Source organism: Oncorhynchus nerka, linkage group LG9a (assembly GCF_034236695.1).
Source record: "Oncorhynchus nerka isolate Pitt River linkage group LG9a, Oner_Uvic_2.0, whole genome shotgun sequence".
Lineage (NCBI taxonomy): Eukaryota > Metazoa > Chordata > Actinopteri > Salmoniformes > Salmonidae > Oncorhynchus > Oncorhynchus nerka.
In genome coordinates, this window is record NC_088404.1 from 5,022,088 (window position 1) to 5,046,712 (window position 24,625).

General features: G+C 47.1%; 1 protein-coding gene across 2 annotated transcripts in view; it reads right to left on the reverse strand.

Annotated features, from left to right (window-relative positions):
• Positions 1-19,717: 19,717 nt before the first annotated feature.
• Positions 19,718-24,625, reverse strand: part of LOC115121765 (growth arrest-specific protein 2) — a 77,060-nt gene continuing 72,152 nt past the window's right edge. For both annotated transcript variants that reach the window (XM_065022238.1, XM_065022239.1), the window contains exon 8: positions 19,718-21,653. In XM_065022238.1, the coding sequence (XP_064878310.1) occupies positions 21,444-21,653 (210 nt within the window). In that variant the 3' untranslated portion in view covers positions 19,718-21,443. The remainder of the gene's footprint in view (positions 21,654-24,625) is intronic.

Below are 24,625 nucleotides of genomic sequence, written 5' to 3' on the forward strand. Positions count from 1 at the left end.
AGTATTACATAAGTATTCCACTCCCAGAATCAATAGTTTGTAGAATTACCTTTGGCACTGATTACAGCCTTGTGTCTTCTTGCGTATGATGCTATAAACTTGGCACACCTGTATTTGGAAAGTTTCTCCCTTTATTCTCTGCAGATCCTCTCAAGCTCTGTCAAGTTGGATGGGGAGCGTTGGTGCACAGCTATTTTCAGGTCTCTCCAGAAATGTTCGATTATATTCAAATCCGGGCTCTGGCTCGGCCAGTCAAGGACATTCAGATACTTGTCCCGAAGCCACACCTGCATTGTCTTGGCTGTTTGCTTAGGGTGGTTGTCTTGTTGGAAGGTGAACCTTAAACCCAGTCTGAGGTCCTGAGCTCTCCGGAGCAGGTTTTCATTAACCTCTTGCTCCTACCTGACACGCAGACATCTGGAAATGCAAATGCGCTACGCTAAATGCTATAAACTGTATCTTGGAAAGTCTACACATTCAGATTCACATAGAATTGTTGTGCAATTTAAATGTTTAAATATGAAACTATTTGTGAAAAGATTAAATGTAATTTTAGCCTCCTAAATAAGAAACACTTAAGCCCAGTGGTTATTAGAATGCATAAGATTCTGTATTTACGGTAGCATTGCTTCTCAAGGTCCAATAGAGACCCAATTCTGTTGTCCCTCAGTCTTCCTGCTCTTTCATTCAAACCTAACCCCATTCCTTTGTGTAACCAGCCGTAATATCGGATTAGACCACCAGGGACTTTTCATGACATGATTAGTAATCGATATATGATCTATTCTGTGTATATCTATGTAATTCTGTGTGATTATTTAGGTATTTAGTAAATAAATAATTAAGCCAATTTGTGTACTGCTGATTCAACTTGTTAGCCAGGGTTTGTGCAGATAACCGAGTACTTTACGACTATCAGAATGAGACTGAACAAGGTGACAATTAATGATTGACTGCTATTAATATAAAATATCTTTATTCAGAAGACAGCAGCTCTATAAACACTCTTCTTCCGTGGTGCAACAGGTTATTATTAATGAGTTAATTGGTGCATGGTTTAATTAAATCATACAATCAATTAAACGTTAGGAAATTGATTTGAGAAAATAGCATCTCATTTAATCATAGTCAGAGACGCGACACTAATTATCCAACCATGTGACCACAGGATATCTTGGCCATGATAGATGCACCTGTCACGACTTCCGCCGAAGTCGGCCCTTCTCCTTGTTCGGTGGTGTTCGGCGGTCGACGTCACCGGCTTTCTAGTCACCACCGATCCATGTTTCAGTTTCGTTTTGTTTTGTCTGTATTACACACACCTGGTTTCAATTCTCACATCATGTTCCTTATTTAATCCTCTGGCATACATTTCTGTTCTGTCCGTGATTGTTGGTGTCTTCAGTGGTTGTTGTATGTGCTAGTGTGAATGTATGTTCCTATTTGGAATTTTTGCTAGACTTTTTGAGTAAACTCCGTTGTGTTGCTCAAAACCTGTGTCCTGCGCCTGACTCCGCTACATCTCTGCACCCAATCGCTGACAGAATCACGGACCGTTCAAATGGAGTCAGCAGGTGCAGCCAGCCCTTCTCTCCCAGTAGAGGAGCGCGTCCAGCAGCACCATGTTACACAGTCTATGGACAGACATGGATCACGAGCTGCAAACAGATGGGAGAGAGGAGGCTTTCCTGTAAATACAACATCATCACCTCAACCTACACCGATGTCCACCCCTCCGTCGTCAGGACCCAGTGGGATTCGGCTCTCGCTCCCGGGAGCATATGACGGAACAGCTGCCGGGTGCCAGGGGTTCCTACTCCAGCTGGAGCTCTACCTGGCAGCTGTTCAGCCGGCCCCTTCTGGACGCGAGAGACTGAGCGCCCTCATCTCCTGCCTGACTGGAAAAGCCCTGGAGTGGGCCAACGCCATCTGGGGAAGGGAAGGTCCGACTCTGGATGACTACAGGACTTCTCCCGCCGCTTCCATCTGGGGAAGGGAATGTCCGACTCTGGATGACTACGAGGACTTCTCCCACCGCTTCCATCTGGGGAAGGGAATGTCCGACTCTGGATGACTACGAGGACTTCTCCCACCGCTTCCATCTGGGGAAGGGAAGGTTCGACTCTGGATGACTACAGGACTTCTCCCGCCGCTTCCATCTGGGGAAGGGAAGGTCCGACTCTGGATGACTACAGGACTTCTCCCGCCCCTTCCATCTGGGCAAGGGAAGGCCCGACTCTGGATTACTACAGGACTTCTCCCACCCCTTCCATCTGGGGAAGGGAAGGCCCGACTCTGGATGACTACGAGCGATTGTTCCATCTGAGACAGGGGGTGAGGAGGGCTCAAGAGTTCGCACTGGACTACCGAACTCTGGCAGCTGGTGCGGGATGGAGTGAGTTGATTTCTCTTCCTGATTGACTCTCCTGCGTTTCCTGTTGTGTTGGGTCTTCCCTTGTTCGGCCTCTCATGATCCTATTATTTCGTGGCAACAGAGAGCTCTCAAGGAATGGTCCTGTCATTGTTCAGGGAGGTGTGTAGGTGTTTCCTTAGGTGCCACTACGGTGGAAAGTCCAAACCAGGTTTCCACCATGCACATTCCCCCCGAAAATGCCGATTTGGCACTCGCCTTCTGTAAAAAGAAGGCGACTCAATTACCACCCCATCGACAGGGGGATTGTGTGATAGATCTCTTGGTAGAAGCTGCACTTCCCAGGAGTCACATGTATCCTCTGTCACAGGAGGAGACGGTGGCTATGGAGACATATGTCACAGAATCTCTGGGACAGGGATACATTCAGCCTTCCATCTCACCTGTCTCCTCAAGTTTCTTTTTTGTGAAGAAAAAGGATGGAGGTTTGCGCCCGTGTATTGATTATGGAGGTTTGAATAAGATCACGGTAAAATACAGTTACCCGATACCGCTCATAGCCAGTATGACCGAGTTATTACACGTGGCGAGCTTCTTCACAAAATTGGACCTCATGAGCGCTTACAACCTGGTGCGTATCCGGGCGGGAGAAGAGTGGAAGACAGCATTTAGCACCACTTCTGGGCACTATGAGTACCTCGTCATGCCGTACGGGTTAATGAATGTTCCATCAGTCTTCCAATCCTTTGTAGATGAGATTTTCAGGGACCTGCACGGGCAGGGTGTAGTGGTGTATATAGATGACATTCTAATATACTGCGCTACACGCGCCTAGCATGTGTCCCTGGTACGCAGGGTGCTTGGTCACATGACCTGTACGTTAAGGCTGAGAAATGTCTGTTCTTCCAACAGTCCATCTCCTTCCTAGGGTACCGCTTTTCAGAGTCAGGGGTAGAGATGGAGAATGACCGCATTTCAGCCATGCGTAATTGGCCGACTCCAACCACGGTGAAGGAGGTGCAGCGGTTTTTATGCTGAAGGGGGGACCGGTGCGACTGCAGTAGACAGCTGGGGCGGACAGGGCTTTTGGTCACTTGAAGGCTCTGTTTACCTCGGCTCCCGGTGCTGGCTCATCCTGGTGTGGGAGGTGGACGCGGACATTGAGCGGGCGTTACGTGCAGAGCCCACTCCCCCTAAGTGTCCAGCTGGGCGTCTGTACATTCCGTTTTATGTCCGCGATCGTTTGATCTGTTGGGCCCATAAGTCCCCCTCCTCTGGTCATCCTGGCATCGGTCGGACAGTGCGCTGCCTTGCTGGGAAGTACCGGTGGTCCGTGAGGGTTTATGTTTCCTCATTTTTGGTATGCTCACAGTGCAAGGCACCTAGACAATTGCCCAGAGGGTAATTACAACCCCTTCCCGTTCCACAACGACCGTGGTCACACCTATCAGTGGATTTTGTGACGGATCTTCCCCCGTCGCTGGGTAACACCACGATCCTGGTCGTTGTGGATCGATTTTCTAAGTCCTGCCGTCTCCTTCCTTTGCCCTGTCTCCCTACGGCTCTACAAACTGCGGAGGCCCTTTTCACCCACGTATTCCGGCACTACGGGGTGCCTGAGGATATAGTTTCTGATCGGGGTCCCCAATTCACGTCTAGAGTCTGGAGGGCGTTTATGGAACACCTGGGGGTCTCGGTCAGCCTTACCTCAGGTTTCCACCCCGAGAGTAACGGGCAGGTGGAAAGAGTCAAACAGGATGTGGGTAGGTTTCTGCGGTCCTATTGCCAGGACTGGCCGGGGGAGTGGGCGGTTTACATCCCCTGGGCGGAGATGGCCCAAAACTCCCTCTACCAACCTATCACCGTTTCAGTGTGTGCTGGGTCATCAGCCGGTCCTGGCACCATGGCATCAGAGCCAGATTGAGGCTCCTGCGGTGGATGAATGGTTTTGGCACTCAGAGGAGACATGGAATGCTGCCCATGTGCGGCTACAACGGGCCGTCAGGATGGATAATGTAGTCTTGACTCTTGGTTGACAGTGTTGGGGGATGGGTAATGTAGTCTTGACTCTTGGTTGACAGTGTTGGGGATGGGTAATGTAGTCTTGATTCTTGGTTGACAGTTTTGGGAGATGGGTAATGTAGTCTTGACTCTTGGTTGACAGTGTTGGGAGATGGGTAATGTAGTCTTGACTCTTGGTTGACAGTGTTGGGGGATGGGTAATGTAGTCTTGACTCTTGGTTGACAGTGTTGGGGGGATGGGTAATGTAGTCTTGACTCTTGGTTGACAGTGTTGGGGGGATGGGTAATGTAGTCTTGACTCTTGGTTGACAGTGTTGGGGGATGGGTAATGTATTGATGCTCGAGTGCCAAATCAACACAAATGTGTTTCTATTTGTCTTTGTTACTTCATTTGGAGTCTTATTTTGTATATAGATTTTTATATAGTTTTTAATGTTATGATCATTTATTTGTGTTGTTCCTAATGTCTGAATAAAAATAACAGTTAGTGCAGAATGGTGCTTTTTTGTTGGGGGGGTGGGTAGGGCACTGAGGAAGCAATACCAGCTTGAACCACCACTGCCTATGCCACACCGATGGCTGCGCCCCCGCCCAGTCGCAAAGTCCAAAGATTAGGGTCTAATGCATTTATTTAAATTACCTGATTTCCTTAAGGAAACTGTAACTCGGTACAGTTGTTGGGTGTTGCGTTTTATACACTGCTCAAAAAAATAGGAAGGGAACACTAAAATAACACATCCTAGATCTGAATGAATGAAATATTCTTATTAAATACTTTTTTCTTTACATAGTTGAATGTGCTGACAACAAAATCACACAAATTATCAATGGAAATCAAATTTATCAACCCATGGAGGTCTGGATTTGGAGTCACAGTCAAAATTAAAGTGGAAAACCACACTACAGGCTGATCCAACTTTGATGTAATGTCCTTAAAACAAGTCAAAATGTGGCTCAGTAGTGTGTGGGGCCTCCACGTGCCTGTATGACCTCCCTACAATGCCTGGGCATGCTCCTGTTGAGATGGCGGATGGTCTCCTGAGGGATCTCCTCCCAGACATGGACTAAAGCATCCGCCAACTCCTGGACAGTCTGTGGTGCAATGTGGCGTTGGTGGATGGTGCGAGACATGATGTCCATGATGTGCTCAATTGGATTCAGGTCTGGGGAACGGGCGGGCCAGTCCATAGCATCAATGCCTTCCTCTCTTTTTTATTTTATTTTTACCCCTTTTTACTCCCCAATTTCGTGGTGTCCAATTGTTGTAGTAGCTACTATCTTGTCTCATCGCTACAACGCCCGTACGGGCTCGGGAGAGACGAAGGTTGAAAGTCATGAGTCCTCCGATACACAACCCAACCTAGCCGCACTGCTTCTTAACACAGCGCGCATCCAACCCGGAAGCCAGCCGCACCAATGTGCCGGAGGAAACACCGTGCACCTGGCAACCTTGGTTAGCGCTATGAGACAAGGACATTCCTACCGAACAACATTTTACATTTAAGTCATTTAGCAGACGCTCTTATCCAGAGCGACTTACAAATTGGTGCTTTCACCTTATGACATCCAGTGGAACAGCCACTTTACAATAGTGCATCTAGGTCTTTTAAGGGGGAGGGGGAGAAGGATTACTTTATCCTATCCTAGGTATTCCTTAAAGAGGTGGGGTTTCAGGTGTCTCCGGAAGGTGGTGATTGACTCCGCTCTCCTGGCGTCGTGAGGGAGTTTGTTCCACCATTGGGGGGCCAGAGCAGCGAACAGTTTTGACTGGGCTGAGCGGGAACTGTACTTCCTCAGTGGTAGGGAGGCGAGCAGGCCAGAGGTGGATGAACGCAGTGCCCTTGTTTGGGTGTAGGGCCTGATCAGAGCCTGGAGGTACTGAGGTGCCGTTCCCCTCACAGCTCCGCAGGCAAGCACCATGGTCTTGTAGCGGATGCGAGCTTCAACTGGAAGCCAGTGGAGAGAGCGGAGGAGCGGGGTGACGTGAGAGAACTTGGGAAGGTTGAACACCAGACGGGCTGCGGCGTTCTGGATGAGTTGTAGGGGTTTAATGGCACAGGCAGGGAGCCCAGCCAACAGCGAGTTGCAGTAATCCAGACGGGAGATGACAAGTGCCTGGATTAGGACCTGCGCCGCTTCCTGTGTGAGGCAGGGTCGTACTCTGCGGATGTTGTAGAGTATGAACCTACAGGAACGGGCCACCGCCTTGATGTTATTTGAGAACGACAGGGTGTTGTCCAGGATCACGCCAAGGTTCTTAGCGCTCTGGGACGAGGACACAATGGAGTTGTCAACCGTGATGGCGAGATCATGGAACGGGCAGTCCTTCCCCGGGAGGAAGAGCAGCTCCGTCTTGCCGAGGTTCAGCTTGAGGTGATGATCCGTCATCCACACTGATATGTCTGCCAGACATGCAGAGATGCGATTCGCCACCTGGACGTCAGAAGGGGGAAAGGAGAAGATTAATTGTGTGTCGTCTGCATAGCAATGATAGGAGAGACTGGGGGACACCAGTGGTGAGAGCACGTGGTGAGGAGACGGATTCTCGCCACGCCACCTGGTAGGAGCGACCTGTCAGGTAGGACGCAATCCAAGCGTGGGCCGCGCCGGAGATGCCCAACTCGGAGACTGAGATGGCGCCGACTGAGATGGCCGCCTCGCTTCGCGTTCCTAGGAAACTATGCAGTTTTTTGTTTTTTTACGTGTTATTTCTTACATTAGTACCCCAGGTCATCTTAGGTTTCATTACATACAGTCGAGAAGAACTACTGAATATAAGATCAGCGCCAACTCACCATCAGTACGACCAAGAATATGTTTTCCGCGACGCGGATCCGGTGTTCTGCCTTACAAACAGGACAACGGAATGGATCGCATGCAGCGACCCAAGGAAACGACTCCGAAAAAGAGGGAAACGAGGCGGTGTTCTGGTCAGACTCCGAAAAAGGGCACATCGCGCACCACTCCCCAGCATTCTTCTTGCCAATGTCCAGTCTCTTGACAACAAGGTTGACGAAATCCGAGCAAGAGTAGCATTCCAGAGGGACATCAGAGACTGCAACGTTCTCTGCTTCACAGAAACATGGCTAACTGGGAAGACGCTATCCGAGGCGGTGCAGCCAACGGGTTTCTCCACGCATCGCGCCGACAGAAACAAACATCTTTCTGGTAAGAAGAGTGGCGGGGGCGTATGCCTCATGACTAACGAGACATGGTGTGATGAAGGAAACATACAGGAACTCAAATCCTTCTGTTCACCTGATTTAGAATTCCTCACAATCAAATGTAGACCGCATTATCTTCCAAGAGAATTCTCCTCGATTATAATCACAGCCGTATATATCCCCCAAGCAGACACATCGATGGCTCTGAACAAACTTTATTTAACTCTTTGCAAACTGGAAACCATTTATCCGGAGGCTGCATTCATTGTAGCTGGGGATTTTAACAAAGCTAATCTGAAAACAAGACTCCCTAAATTTTACCAGCATATCGATTGCGCAACCAGGGGTGGTAAAACCTTGGATCATTGTTACTCTAACTTCCGCGACGCATATAAGGCCCTGCCCCGCCCCCTTTCGGAAAAGCTGACCACGACTCCATTTTGCTGATCCCTGCCTACAGGCAGAAACTAAAACAAGAGGCTCCCACGCTGAGGTCTGTCCAACGCTGGTCAGACCAAGCTGACTCCACACTCCAAGACTGCTTCCATCACGTGGACTGGGACATGTTTCGTATTGCGTCAGATGGAAATATTGACGAATACGCTGATTCGGTGTGCGAGTTCATTAGAACGTGCGTCGAAGATGTCGTTCCCATAGCAACGATAAAAACATTCCCAAACCAGAAACCGTGGATTGATGGCAGCATTCGCGTGAAACTGAAAGCGCGAACCACTGCTTTTAATCAGGGCAAGGTGTCTGGTAATATGTCCGAATATAAACAATGCAGCTATTCCCTCCGCAAGGCTATTAAACAAGCTAAGCGTCAGTACAGAGACAAAGTGGAATCTCAATTCAATGGCTCAGACACAAGAGGCATGTGGCAGGGTCTACAGTCAATCACGGACTACAAGAAGAAACCCAGCCCAGTCACGGACCAGGATGTCTTGCTCCCAGGCAGACTAAATCACTTTTTGCCCGCTTTGAGGACAATACAGTGCCACTGACACTGCCTGCAACGAAAACATGCAGTCTCTCCTTCACTGCAGCCGAGGTGAGTAAGACATTTAAACGTGTTAACCCTCGCAAGGCTGCAGGCCCAGACGGCATCCCCAGCCGCGCCCTCAGAGCATGCGCAGACCAGCTGGCCGGTGTGTTTACGGACATATTCAATCAATCCCTATACTAGTCTGCTGTTCCCACATGCTTCAAGAGGGCCACCATTGTTCCTGTTCCCAAGAAAGCTAAGGTAACTGAGCTAAACGACTACCGCCCCGTAGCACTCACTTCCGTCATCATGAAGTGCTTTGAGAGACTAGTCAAGGACCATATCACCTCCACCCTACCTGACACCCTAGACCCACTCCAATTTGCTTACCGCCCAAATAGGTCCACAGACGATGCAATCTCAACCACACTGCACACTGCCCTAACCCACCTGGACAAGAGGAATACCTATGTGAGAATGCTGTTCATCGACTACAGCTCGGCATTCAATACCATAGTACCCTCCAAGCTCGTCATCAAGCTCGAGACCCTGGGTCTCGACCCCGCCCTGTGCAACTGGGTACTGGACTTCCTGACGGGCCGCCCACAGGTGGTGAGGGTAGGCAACAACATCTCCTCCCCGCTGATCCTCAACACGGGGCCCCACAAGGGTGCGTTCTGAGCCCTCTCCTGTACTCCCTGTTCACCCACGACTGCGTGGCCATGCACGCCTCCAACTCAATCATCAAGTTTGCGGACGACACAACAGTGGTAGGCTTGATTACCAACAACGACGAGACGGCCTACAGGGAGGAGGTGAGGGCCCTCGGAGTGTGGTGTCAGGAAAATAACCTCACACTCAACGTCAACAAAACTAAGGAGATGATTGTGGACTTCAGGAAACAGCAGAGGGAACACCCCCTATCCACATCGATGGATCAGTAGTGGAGAGGGTAGCAAGTTTTAAGTTCCTCGGCATACACATCACAGACAAACTGAATTGGTCCACTCACACTGACAGCGTCGTGAAGAAGGCGCAGCAGCGCCTCTTCAACCTCAGGAGGCTGAAGAAATTCGGCTTGTCACCAAAAGCACTCACAAACTTCTACAGATGCACAATCGAGAGCATCCTGGCGGGCTGTATCACCGCCTGGTACGGCAACTGCTCCGCCCTCAACCGTAAGGCTCTCCAGAGGGTAGTGAGGTCTGCACAACGCATCACCGGGGGCAAACTACCTGCCCTCCAGGACACCTACACCACCCGATGTTACAGGAAGGCCATAAAGATCATCAAGGACATCAACCACCCAAACCACTGCCTGTTCACCCCGCTATCATCCAGAAGGCGAGGTCAGTACAGGTGCATCAAAGCTGGGACCGAGAGACTGAAAAACAGCTTCTATCTCAAGGCCATCAGACTGTTAAACAGCAATCACTAACATTGAGTGGCTGCTGCCAACACACTGTCATTGACACTGACCCAACTCCAGCCACTTTAATAATGGGAATTGATGGGAAATGATGTAAATATATCACTAGCCACATTAAACAATGCTACCTTATATAATGTTACTTACCCTACACTATTCATCTCATATGCATATGTATATACTGTACTCTAGATCATCGACTGCATTCTTATGTCACTAGCCACTTTAACTATGCCACTTTGTTTACTTTGTCTACATACTCATCTCATATGTATATACTGTACTCGATACCATCTACTGTATGCTGCTCTGTACCATCACTCATTCATATATCCTTATGTACATATTCCTTATCCCCTTACACTGTGTATAAGACAGTAGTTTTGGAATTGTTAGTTAGATTACTTGTTGGTTATCACTGCATTGTCGGAACTAGAAGCACAAGCATTTCGCTACACTCGCATTAACATCTGCTAACCATGTGTATGTGACAAATAAAATTTGATTTGATTTGATTTAGAGACCTAGAGCCAAGTGATGTATAGCAGAGGAGGACAGAGTGGTTAGGTGAGGAGACGGATTCTCGCCACGACCAGCGACCTGTCAGGTAGGACGCCGTCCGTGATACGGAGAGGGTGGAGAGAGGATCTGATGGTTCTCAGTTGAATGACTAGGTCTAGAAGGATGAAACCAGTGCGGAGCGCCTCCTGATACAGAGAAGAGCAGTCTCAGTTGAATGACTAGTCTTGAAACCTGACTGATTTGGATCAAGAAGGTCATTCTGAGAGAGATAGCGGGAGAGCTGGCCAAGGACGGCACGTTCAAGAGTTTTGGAGAGAAAAGAAAGAAGGGATACTGGTCTGTAGTTGTTGACATCGGAGGGATCGAGTGTAGGTTTTTTCAGAAGGGGTGCAACTCTCGCTCTCTTGAAGACGGGAGGGACGTAGCCAGCGGTCAGGGATGAGTTGATGAGCGAGGTGAGGTAAGGGAGAAGGTCACCGGAGATGGTCTGGAGAAGAGAGGAGGGGATAGGGTCAAGCGGGCAGGTTGTTGGGCGGCCGGCCGTCACAAGACGCAAGATGTCATCTGGAGAGAGAGGGGAGAAAGAGGTCAGAGCACAGGGTAGGGCAGTGTGAGCAGAACCAGCGGTGTCGTTTGACTTAGCAAACGAGGATCGGATGTCGTCGACCTTCTTTTCAAAATGGTTGACGAAGTCATCTGCAGAGAGGGAGGAGGGGGGGGGGAGGAGGATTCAAGAGGGAGGAGAAGGTGGCAAAGAGCTTCCTAGGGTTAGAGGCAGATGCTTGGAATTTAGAGTGGTAGAAAGTGGCTTTAGCAGCAGAGACAGAGGAGGAAAATGTAGAGAGGAGGGAGTGAAAGGATGCCAGGTCCGCAGGGAGGCGAGTTTTCCTCCATTTCCGCTCGGCTGCCCGGAGCCCTGTTCTGTGAGCTCGCAATGAGTCGTCGAGCCACGGAGCGGGAGGGGAGGACCGAGCCGGCCTGGAGGATAGGGGACATAGAGAGTCAAAGGATGCAGAAAGGGAGGAGAGGAGGGTTGAGGAGGCAGAATCAGGAGATAGGTTGGAGAAGGTTTGAGCAGAGGGAAGAGATGATAGGATGGAAGAGGAGAGAGTAGCGGGGGAGAGAGAGCGAAGGTTGGGACGGCGCGATACCATCCGAGTAGGGGCAGTGTGGGAAGTGTTGGATGAGAGCGAGAGGGAAAAGGATACAAGGTAGTGGTCGGAGACTTGGAGGGGAGTTGCAATGAGGTTAGTGGAGGAACAGCATCTAGTAAAGATGAGGTCGAGCGTATTGCCTGCCTTGTGAGTAGGGGGAAGGTGAGAGGGTGAGGTCAAAAGAGGAGAGGAGTGGAAAGAAGGAGGCAGAGAGGAATGAGTCAAAGGTAGACGTGGGGAGGTTAAAGTCGCCCAGAACTGTGAGAGGTGAGCCGTCCTCAGGAAAGGAGCTTATCAAGGCATCAAGCTCATTGATGAACTCTCCGAGGGAACCTGGAGGGCGATAAATGATAAGGATGTTAAGCTTGAAAGGGCTGGTAACTGTGACAGCATGGAATTCAAAGGAGGCGATAGACAGATGGGTAAGGGGAGAAAGAGAGAATGACCACTTGGGAGAGATGAGGATCCCGGTGCCACCACCCCGCTGACCAGAAGCTCTCGGGGTGTGCGAGAGCACGTGGGCGGACGAAGAGAGAGCAGTAGGAGTAGCGGTGTTGTCTGTGGTGATCCATGTTTCTGTCAGAGCCAAGAAGTCGAGGGACTGGAGGGAGGCATAGGCTGAGATGAACTCTGCCTTGTTGGCCGCAGATCGGCAGTTCCAGAGGCTACCGGAGACCTGGAACTCCACGTGGGTCGTGCGCGCTGGGACCACCAGATTAGGGTGGCTGCGGCCATGCGGTGTGGAGCGTTTGTATGGTCTGTGCAGAGAGGAGAGAACAGGGATAGACAGACACATAGTTGACAGGCTAGAGAAGAGGCTACGCTAATGCAGAGGAGATTGGAATGACAAGTGGACTACACGTCTCGAATGTTCAGAAAGTTAAGCTTACGTAGCAAGAATCTAATTGACTAAAATGATTCAAATGATACAGTACTGCTGGGGTAGGCTAGCTGCGTTGTTGACACTACCCTAGTCAAGTCGTTCCGTTGAGTGTGAAGTTTCTACAATGCTGCTTTCGGGAGCCGGGCTGGCTAGCTAGCAGTGTTGGTTACGTTACGTTGCGTTAGGAGAACGACAATAGCAGGCTAGCTAACCTAGAAAATCGCTCTAGACTACACAATTATCTTTGAAACAAAGACGGCTATGTAGCTAGCTATGTAGCTAGCTACGATCAAACAAATCACACCGTTGGGACTGTAATGAAATGAAAATGTGATACTACCTGTGGAGCGAAGCGGAATGCGACCGGAATGCGAAAGTTCTATTCAGTAGACGTTGGCTGGCTGTTGGCTAGCTAGGAGTGTCTCCTACGTTAAGGACGACAAAATAGCTGGCTAGCTAACCTCGGTAAATTAAGATAATCACTCTAAGACTACACACTCTAACTACACAATTATCTTGGATACGAAGACAGCAAAGACAACTATGTAGCTAGCTAATACTACACTAATCAAGTCGTTCAGTTGAGTGTGATAGTTACTACAGTGCTACGGTAGCCGGTGAACGTATGCTAGCTGGCTAGCTGCTAGGCAGATAGGAGGCGACGAAATACGATAATAACGCAATTATCACTCTAAGACTCCACACTATGAAATGTAATGAAAAAGTTATACAACCTGCAGACCGAAGCGCGGATGCGACCAGATCGCTCCAACCCGGAAGTTCAAGCCCTCCCTAATCCGGACGACGCTAGGCCAATTGTGCGTCGCCCCAGGGACCTCCCGGTCGCGGCCGGTTACGACAGAGCCTGGGCGCGAACCCAGAGTCTCTGATGGCACAGCTGGAGCTGCAGTACAGCGCCCTTAACCACTGCGCCACCCGGGAGGCAATGCCTTCCTCTTGCAGGAACTGCTGACACACTTCAGCCACATGAGGTCTAGCATTGTCTTGCATTAGGAGGAACCCAGGGCCAACCGCACCAGCATATGGTCTCATAAGGGATCTGAGGATCTCATCTCGGTACCTAATGGCAGTCAGGCTACCTCTGGCGAGCACATGGAGGGCTGTGCGGCCCCCCAAAGAAATGCCACCCCACACCATGACTGACCCACCGCCAAACCGGTTGTAGTGTCTTAACACTTAGTACTTATTTATGTAATAAGAAAGACTCTGAATACAAGCAATTGAACTGGAGCTTCACATTTACTCAAACGAGTTAGTACCAGAATAACATAGAACAACACTGCGCATGACCAAGGGTGCTCCATCCTTAAAGGGGACATCAGTAATTAACAGAACATAACATTCCTTCTCTTATACAATCAAAGTTACTTTTACCAAACCACAACTGAAACATTTCCCAGAACTTGTTGTAGTTATTTTGCATCTTTTAATTTGAACTTGAACAGTTCGTTTTTGTTTGTTTGTTTAGAGGTCTAGTCTGTCTGGTGGACGGTGCCTTCGTTCTGGGTAGCGCCTCGGATTGTCTGGAGGCTCCTGAACATCCTCAGTGTGTGCTTGTTCCAGTATAGCTTCTGCTATAGCAGCACCTTCATCAACACGTTCCCTTCTTTCAGCCTGGGGTCTCTTTACTGCCCCACCGTCCTCTACAGTTCCCTGTGTGTCACTCTCAGGATCTCTCTGTGCCTGTTCTCTCTCCATTGTTGTGCTGTTTTCCATGGAATGCATTTGGTTAATGTGATGCCGCCACATTATGTCTGGGCTCACTTGAACCTGGTAAGTTCTGGGTCCCGTTTGTGTGTGTACGGTCCCTCTTGTCCATTTTCCTCTTCTTCTGTAGTCTCGCACCATCACTTCCTGTCCTGTTTGGAGATGGTGCTCCCGGCCACCAGAGAGCATCTTGGCTTGTTTGTTCAGCACTTCATTACGCCTGTTTGGCTTCATGATGTCCAGCTGTGTGCGGAGAGGCCTCCCGAACATCAGTGCGGCTGGGCTTTCATTTGTCGTGGCATGTGGGGTGTTTCGGTAGGAGGCCAGGAACGTGGCCAGTTTTGTTTGCAAAGTCCCTTCGTCTCGTTTTGCTGCACAGAGTCCTTGCTTTAGGGTTTGCACAAAGCGTTCTGCCAGCCCATTGGTGGCAGGGTGGTACGGAGCTGAGGTTGAGTGTTTGATTCCATTTACTGACATGAATCTTGTAAACTCGTCACTTACAAAAGCTTGCACGTTGTCACTTACCAGCTGCAGTGGCAAACCGAAGCGTGCAAACGTTGTTCTGAGACACTCTATCGTCTGAGCTGAGGTGGAGGAGTCAGTGCAAAACACCTCTGGCCATTTGGAATGGGCATCAACTATAACCAGAAACATTTGCTTTTCAAAAGGGACCAGCGTAGTCCACATGAATTCTCTGCCATGGCTCTGTGGGCCATTCCCATGGGTGGACTGGGACAGGAGCAGACATTGGGGAGGAATCTTCTGTAGTAATTGATCAGTCCCGTGAAAGATCTCACTTCTGTGATATTTTGTGGTCGTGGTGCCTGTACCACTGCCTCGATTTTGTCCTGTGTTTTGTGCAATCCATCGCAGTCAATTTCATGTCCACAGAAGACAATCTTGTCTTTGAAGAACTCACACTTCTGTAAGTTTGCCTGTAGACCATACTCTTTCAGTCTTTTCAGGACCTCTTCCAGGTTAGCCAGGTGCTCTTTGTTGGTGCGTCCTGTTATGATCATGTCATCCAGGATACACTGGGTTCCTTGCAAAATCTGGTCAATAGTTTGTTGCCAAATGGCTGGGGCTGATGCAATGCCAAAAACCAGGCGGTTATACCTGTATAGACCTTTGTGTGTGTTTATTGTCGGATACTGTTTGGAGCTCTCTTCAACCGGTAGCTGCAGGTAAGCCTGTTTCAGATCGATTTTACTGAAGTGTTTCCCACCAGCTAGTGCAGCAAAGATGTCATCCAGGCGTGGTAGGGGGTATTGGTCCACATGCAACATTGAATTCACAGTTACCTTGAAGTGCCCACACATTCTAACAGACCCGTCTTTCTTCACAATAGGAACAATGGGTGTGGCCCATTCGCTTCTGTCCACTTTCGTCAGGATCCCTGTATCCTGCAAGCGATCGATTTCCGCTTCCACCTTTGGTCTCAGGGAGTATGGAACAGATCTGGCTTTGCAGAATTTTGGGGTTGCATCATCTCTTAGTACAAGTTTTGCTGTGAAGCCTTTTACTGTTCCCATCTGATCACTGAAAACTGTGTTGTATTTCTTCCGCAAGTGTTCCAGTGTTTGGTCTGTGCCTTTCTCTTTGGACTGGAATGTGTGGAGCATTTTCAAGTCACACCAGTTCAGCTTTATAATGAAAGCCATTCCCTGCAAAACAATGGGGGGCCAGTTCCAGGCACCACATACAGCTGTAACTGCTGTGTTTGCCCCCCATAATGCACTCTGACCCGCAACGCCCCCATTGGGCTCAATCTCTCTTCTGAGTATGTCTTCAGCAACACATTTGTGTTCTTCAGCTTGATAGCCTTAAAGTGCTCATTGTAGACGGTAGTGGAAATTATAGACACTGCAGATCCTGTGTCCGGCTCCATTTTGAGGGGTTTGCTTTCGATATCTGGTGTCACCCATATTATGCTACTGCTGGGAGAAGTCACTGTGTTTAACTCCATTGTACCAATTAATCGTTCATCTGAATCACTGCCACTGTTCTCTGCTAGTGCATTCAAAGACCCTTTAATTCATTTTCTCACTTTTCCTGTTGTGACTGAATTTTGCTCTGCATGCTCTTTGAATGTGCTCCCTTCTACTGCATTTGTGACAAATTTTGTCTTTGAAACGGCAGTCCTCTGCTCTGTGACAATCTGTCACACCTGTTGCATTTTTCGGCCACACGGGGGCGCTGTCGGCTGCATGAAAACTTGTGCAGGGAAATTTGTGACCGGTCAGTACTTCTTTTACTTTGCAACTCAAATGCATCTTTAGTCGCGATTTCCACAGCAATTTCAACCGCCTTTGCAAACGTGAGCTCTGATTCTGTGAGCAAACGTTTTTGAATGTGTTCATGTTTCAGTCCACAAACAAATCTATCCCTTAATGTGTCATTTAGGTTCTCTCCAAACTGGCAATGTTCAGACAGTTTCTTCAACTCTGCTACATATGTACTAACACCCTCCCCCTCATTCTGATCTATCTTGTGGAAACGAAAACGTTCCGCGATGAGGAGTGGTTTAGGTGATGGGTGATTTTGCAATATCTTATTTGAGGGCTTCAGAGGGGCAGTCAGATCTCTTAGCAAACTATGTTTTTTGGCCAATTAAACTCAACAACGCTGGTACTCTTTTGTTATCAGCAATGTCGTTTGCAATGAAGTACTGTTCCAGTCGTTCAATGTAAGTTGCCCAGTTTCCTTGCGTGTCGTCAAACACATCTATTTTCCCAATGCCATTCTCTTTACCTCCGGCTCCACAGGTCTTTGATCTGCCGCCTCGTTCTCGTCAGCTCTCCCCTCGTCTTCACTGCTTGCTAGCTGTTGTGCTACAGGGTCAAAATCTTCCTCTCTTCCTACGAACTCCATCTGTATTCGTGATGCACACTGCAGGTAATCATCCTCGTCGCCATTGTAGTGTCTTAACACTTAGTACTTATTTATGTAATAAGAAAGACTCAATACAAGCAATTGAACTGGAGCTTCACATTTACTCAAACGAGTTAGTACCAGACTAACATAGAACAACACTGTGCATGACCAAGGGTGCTCCATCCTTAAAGGGGACATCAGTAATTAACAGAACATAACACCGGTCATGCTGGAGGATGTTGCAGGCAGCAGAACGTTCTCCACTGCGTCTCCAGACTCTGTCACGTGGTCAGTGTGAACCTGCTTTCATCTGTGAAGAGCACAGGGCGCCAGTGGCGAATTTGCCAATCTTGGTGTTCTCTGGCAAATGCCAAACGTCCTGCACAGTGTTGGGCTGTAAGCACAACCCCCACCTGTGGACGTCGGGCCCTCATACCACCCTCATGGAGTCTGTTTCTGACCATTTGAGCAGACACATGCACATTTGTGGCCTGCTGGAGGTCATTTTGCAGGGCTCTGGCAGTGCTCCTCCTGCTCCTCCTTGCACAAAGGCACAGGTAGCGGTCCTGCTGCTGGGTTGTTGCCCTCCTACGGCCTCCTCCACGTCTCCTGATGTACTGGCCTGTCTCCTGGTAGCGCCTCCATGCTCTGGACACTACGCTGACAGACACAGCAAACCTTCTTGCCACAGCTCGCATTGATGTGCCATCCTGGATGAGCTGCACTACCTGAGCCACTTGTGTGGGTTGTAGACTCCGTCTCATGCTACCACTAGAGTGAAACACACCCAGCATTCAAAAGTGACCAAAACATCAGCCAGGAAGCATAGGAACTGAGAAGTGGTCTGTGGTTATCACCTGCTGAACCACTCCTTTATTGGGGGTGTCTTGCTAATTGCCTATAATTTCCACCCGTTTTCTATTCCATTTGCACAACAGCATGTGAAATTTATTGTCAATCAGTGTTGCTTCCTAAGTGGACAGTTTGATTTCACAAAAGTGTGATTGACTTGGAGTTACATTGTGTTGTTTAAGTGTTCCCTTTATTTTTTTGAGCAGTGTGTATGTTTGTTCGGTATAGTTTAATGTTCTGTTCTTGGCCCGGTTTCCCGATAAGCAATGGAACTGAGTGTTTTCTTTCCTACAACGGCGTAACATGTAACATGCGTTTCCCAAAGCACCACGCAGAGAGAACGTTCGCGACGTGTCTACTGATAGGATCGAAAGAAAAGGCAGCGCTGCTCTATGATAATCGCTCTACATTCAAATCTTACTTTAACATAATTATTTCCCAATACCGATGATGGATGAACTCTTAGAGATTACCACATACGGCTGCAAATAGAGGCGGTTTATTGTAATACTTGTGCATACTCAATAAAATGCACTGAATCACAGATTTGACACATTGCGCACGTTAGGCTACCTATCGTTAAATATATTGAGACAAATTACAGACAGTAGCCTTCAAGTAACAAAATATAATTCAATTGATTGAACATTACATGTATTTCAATAGGATTAAGCCTATTTGGGGCTGTTTGTATAAATTGCAAAGGAAACTTTTGTATTTGTAGTCAACTTTGTTCAGATGTCATCGGCGGTGGCAGACGGAAAAACCCATGTGATTCTAGGTTCATATCTGTGAATTTAAAAAAACATGTCACGTCGCATTTAGCTGTTCTGAGGTAGGTTATTAGATTAGGAGCGTTTTCCGGTGCAACATTAATAACAATGGCTTTGTGAAACCGCCCAGGATATTGTACGATGCTCCTACGAAGGTTCTAACGATTAATTTATCCTTAACATGCTTTTGGGAAACCGGGCCCTATTCTGTTTGAATGATTCTAATCTAATGCACTGTTCTAATGTTCCGTCCTCTTTTTAAATAAATGCAATACATTGTATTATAAAATGGATGTGTTGTCTTGGTGATTGTTTATGTATTCTAGTAGTTTGTGTGAATAAAGTGATGTTATTGAATTCTAGTAGTTCCTGGTTGGTTCATAGTTCTAATCTGTAATGTAACCCAGCAGTGATCTGTCGGTGCTCCAGGCTCTACCCCAAAAAAACAGCCTATTTATTCCCTGTCATGTACACTTTAGAACACAACCCTATGGGGTCCTGTTCAAAAGTAGTGCACAGCACTATAGGCTAGAGTGTGTAAAATAGACTATTTGTTCTGTGACTGAATAACATTGATGAAGGATAACGACTCCAGTTTCTATGCTGTTGTAAAAACAAGTTACATTGTAAATGTGAATAAAAGAGGATTAGACTTGATTTGGAGGTTTGCTCTGACGGTTGGTTGAATAAAAAGGTCTGTTAGTCTAGTTTCGCAACTTGGAACAGGCCAGTGCCAGTCATCACGTTGTAGTTGTGGATGGCCAGTTGCAGTACTGTAAAATACCAGTAGGTGTCAGTAAAGTAGCAAATCAACACTAGTATTGTCCACCAGCCAGCTCTCTAGCAATTTGCCAGGGGATGAGGTTGAATGAACACAAATCTAAGATATCGTAGACAGACCGACCGATCATACATGTTATCTGGATCAGTCCTATTGCCATTCACAAGAATTCAAGTAAATATTCTACATTTGATTGTCTCTTTTAATCCTCAGAAATAATCTTCTCACAATAATGATGTTAATTTAGTAGCGTTCCTTCACAAATTATCAAAAGCTTTTAACTTCAAAAACAGGAGAGACAAACTAGCTCATGAAAAAAAAGAGAAATCACTCATAATAGCACATTGGAGAAATTAATAGACATTACAGAGATACATAATCATAATAAACACATCCTACTTATAGCTATTCATATTAGTCAGGACTTTTAACATAATAAAGTAGCACTATTTCAAACATATTTTAAATGTTGACTTCCATTAGAATGAATGGTGGAACCAAAAAGCTCAAGCCAGAGACAGGTCCCTGGGCGTGGTAACCGGTAAGCCCATACTGTGACCGATGGTGGGATTACATCTAAAAAACATATTGTTTTAGCCATGATTATCTTCCCTTGTGTGGTGTAGCTGCATATTTAGAAAACAAGGAAAGGAGAAAGCCCGTGATTGGAGGAACCGTAGGAGGAACATGATTGGTGGAACATGTCCAGATTTAGCTTGACCAGTATCCAATCATTATTCAGAATATATCCATTATTACAGAAGTCATACTATACTTTCACACTATTAAATGAATGAATGACAAAAGTCAAACAAAATACACACAAGGTAACATTATAAAACATGCTTTTAGTACCAAATATACCAGCCTCAATCCCCGGCTAAAAATGATTGTCGAAATGATTGCATAGATAATTCTCAAAGGCTGTAAATCCAAATCAAACTGTCACGTTGACGCTAGTTCGCCGTGACTGCTAGGACAGGAGATATATACCTGCTGGCCACTGTTTGTTCTGTAGCTAAGGTGGGCCGGCTGTGGCTTACATCAACTAGAAGACATGCTGTACATGCAACTGGTTGGAATGACACTGTGCCAGCTGGCTTTGCCCTCTGTGTCACTGTCATTTCAATCAGTTTTGCTAGTTCGGAAAGGCAAGAGGTCATTTCCTCAGGTCCTCATGAATGTCTTTACTTCTTGTGGCGGTAGTAGGCGGCCATTTTTACTTCTTGTTGCGGTAGTAGGCGGCCATTTTTACTTTTTGTTGCGGTAGTAGGCGGCCATTTTTACTTTTTGTTGCGGTAGTAGGCGGCCATCTTTACTTCTTGTTGCGGTAGTAGGCGGCCAACTTTACTTCTTGTTGCGGTAGTAGGCGGCCAACTTTACTTCTTGTTGCGGTAGTAGGTGGCCATCTTTACTTCTTGTTGCGGTAGTAGGCGGCCATTTTTACTTTTTGTTGCGGTAGTAGGCGGCCATCTTTACTTCTTGTTGCGGTAGTAGGTGGCCATCTTTACTTCTTGTTGCGGTAGTAGGTGGCCATCTTTACTTCTTGTTGCGGTAGTAGGCGGCCATCTTTACTTCTTGTTGCGGTAGTAGGCGGCCATCTTTACTTCTTGTTGCGGTAGTAGGTGGCCATCTTTACTTCTTGTTGCGGTAGTAGGTGGCCATCTTTACTTCTTGTTGCGGTAGTAGGCGGCCATCTTTACTTCTTGTGGCGGTAGTAGGCGGCCATCTTTACTTCTTGTGGCAGTAGTAGGCGGCCATTTTTACTTCTTGTTGCGGTAGTAGGTGGCCATCTTTACTTCTTGTTGCGGTAGTAGGCCACCACCACCATCCTCGCATTGCTCAAACTGATCCCCTTGGTTGAAGCGTTAGTTGACTTCTTGCTGCGGTAGTGTACGGCCATCTTTACTTCTTGCTGCGGTAGTGTGCGGCCACCACCAAGTAGCTGTCTGGGGTGAGGTCCTTGGTGTTGGGGGACTTGGGGGACACGGGAAAGGTCTTCCCCTCTACTCTGGAGATCTGGAGCATCCGACACGGGTCGTGTTTCAGCAGGTAGCTCTCAAAAGTCTCCCAGCCTCCTCCCACACGCACCATCACATGCTTGTTGTGTAACATCTAGGACAAGAAGAAGAAGAAGATTACTTTATTGTCCAGTCAGTGTTCACAAATGTTAAAATAAATAAAAAATCAGGGAAAATCTTTAGCTGACAACGATATTATTTCACGGTGTAGTGCAAGGGTATTCAAATCCCAGCCTGGAGGTTCAGAGTACTGCTTCGGTTCTACCTGCTCATTCATTGCACTGACCTGATATCCCAGGACTAAACACAGACCTTGATTTAGAGGGGAAGAATGAAAATCACAATGGAAATGGTCTTTTGAGGTCCAGATTTAGTGTAGTAGATGGACGTCTCTAGTAACTCACAGCTAGTACAATGGCTTTGTTTGATTCCTTTTCACGAATAAATGACTCCAAAATAAAAAATTAGACTCACTCCGAAACTAAACTACTGTAAACACTACTGCTGCTGCTACCTGCTACGGTCTAAGGTGGTACTGCTGTAAACACTAGTCCTGCTGCTACAGTCCGTTAACATGGTACTACTGTAAACACTCCTGCTGCTACCTGCTACTGTCTAAGGTGATACTACTGTAAACACTACTCCTGCTGCTACCGTCTAAGGTGATACTACTGTAAACACTAATCCTGCTGCTACCTGCTACTGTCTAAGGTGATACTACTGTAAACACTAATCCTGCTGCTACCTGCTACTGTCTAAGGTGATACTACTGTAAACACTAATCCTGCTGCTACCTGCTACTGTCTAAGGTGATACTACTGTAAACACTAATCCTGCTGCTACCTGCTACTGTCTAAGGTGATACTACTGTAAACACTTCTCCTGCTGCTACCTGCTACTGTCTAAGGTGATACTACTGTAAACACTAATCCTGCTGCTACCTGCTACTGTCTGTAAGGTGGTACTACTGTAAACACTAGTCCTGCTGCTACCGTCTAACGTGGTACTACTGTATAAACTACTCCTGCTGCTACTTGCTACCGTCTGTAAGGTGGTACTACTGTAAACACTTCTCCTGCTGCTACCTGCTACTGTCTGTAAGGTGGTACTACTGTAAACACTAGTCCTGCTGCTACCGTCTAACGTGGTACTACTGTATAAACTACTCCTGCTGCTACTTGCTACCGTCTGTAAGGTGGTACTACTGTAAACACTACTCCTGCTGCTACCGTCTAAGGTGATACTACTGTAAACACTACTCCTGCTGCTACCGTCTAAGGTGATACTACTGTAAACACTAATCCTGCTGCTACCTGCTACTGTCTAAGGTGATACTACTGTAAACACTACTCCTGCTGCTACCGTCTAAGGTGATACTACTGTAAACACTAATCCTGCTGCTACCTGCTACTGTCTAAGGTGATACTACTGTAAACACTTCTCCTGCTGCTACCTGCTACTGTCTAAGGTGATACTACTGTAAACACTAATCCTGCTGCTACCGTCTAAGGTGGTACTACTGTAAACACTAATCCTGCTGCTACCGTCTAAGGTGGTACTACTGTAAACACTAATCCTGCTGCTACCGTCTAACGTGGTACTACTGTAAACACTAATCCTGCTGCTACCATCTGTAAGGTGGTACTCTTGTACGTTTTCCTGTGTTGGTTACCATGGCAACATCTACACCAGACAAATAAATAGCGGGACAGAGAAATAAAAAAGGCGCTATTTCCATATCCACAATGCGTTGTGATTCCATTAAACTACCTAGCTATCCTGCCGTTATCAATCCTGCTAATTACATGATAAACAAAAGGAGATAGCATTTACAGTAGAAGGTCTTCAGAGCCCAAGCTTTCAATCCAAGCAGTAATGAGTGCCTGCAGAAAGCCCCATTTGACAGTGACAGGAAGTACCAGTTAACCCATGAAGTGTACGTGCATAGAGCGTGCTGCTGACTGTTGACATTAAATAGCCAAATACAAACAGAACGTACTGTATATTAAATATTGCTACTGAATTCCAAGTCGACACTCAATCAAGCCTGAATGGCTAGTAGCAAGTTAGATTGTGTGGCCCATAAATCAAATCAAATTTTATTTGTCACATACACATGGCTAGCAGATGTTAATGCGAGTGTAGCGAAATGCTTGTGCTTCTAGTTCCGACAATGCAGTGATAACCAACAAGTAATCTAACTAACAATTCCAAAACTACTGTCTTATACACAGTGTAAGGGGATAAGGAATATGTACATAAGGATATATGAATGAGTGATGGTACAGAGCAGCATACAGTAGATGGTATCGAGTACAGTATATACATATGAGATGAGTATGTAGACAAAGTAACAAAGTGGCATAGTTAAAGTGGCTAGTGATACATGTATTACATAAGGATGCAGTCGATGATGTAGAGTACAGTATATACGTATGCATATGAGATGAATAATGTAGGGTAAGTAACATTATATAAGGTAGCATTGTTTAAAGTGACTAGTGATAGAATTACATACAGTGCCTTGCGAAAGTATTCGGCCCCCTTGAACTTTGCGACCTTTTGCCACATTTCAGGCTTCAAACATAAAGACATAAAATACAGTTTTATATCTTTATGTTTGAAGCCTGAAATGTGGCAAAAGGTCGCAAAGTTCAAGGGGGCCGAATACTTTCGCAAGGCACTGTATATAATTTAATAGGATATCTGTGGTATGGCCTGTCCTCTTCTATACACTATAGACAACACTCTCTTTCTCTCTCTCTCCTCCAGCAGCATAACACACATTTACAAGCCTCTTTAACAGACTCAATCAGACTCAAGCAGGGCACTCGTCCATGAATGTGTGCCCCTCAGGCATTGTGACCAGTATTCAGACCCTTCGCTATGAGACTTGAAATTGAGCTCAGGTGCATCCTGTTTCCATTGATCGTCCTTTAGATGTCTCTACAACTTGATTGGAGTCCACCTGTGGTCAATTGGACATGATTTGGAAAGGCACACACCTGTCTATATAAGGTCCCACAGCTAACAGTGTACGTCACAGCAAAAACCATGAGGCCGAAG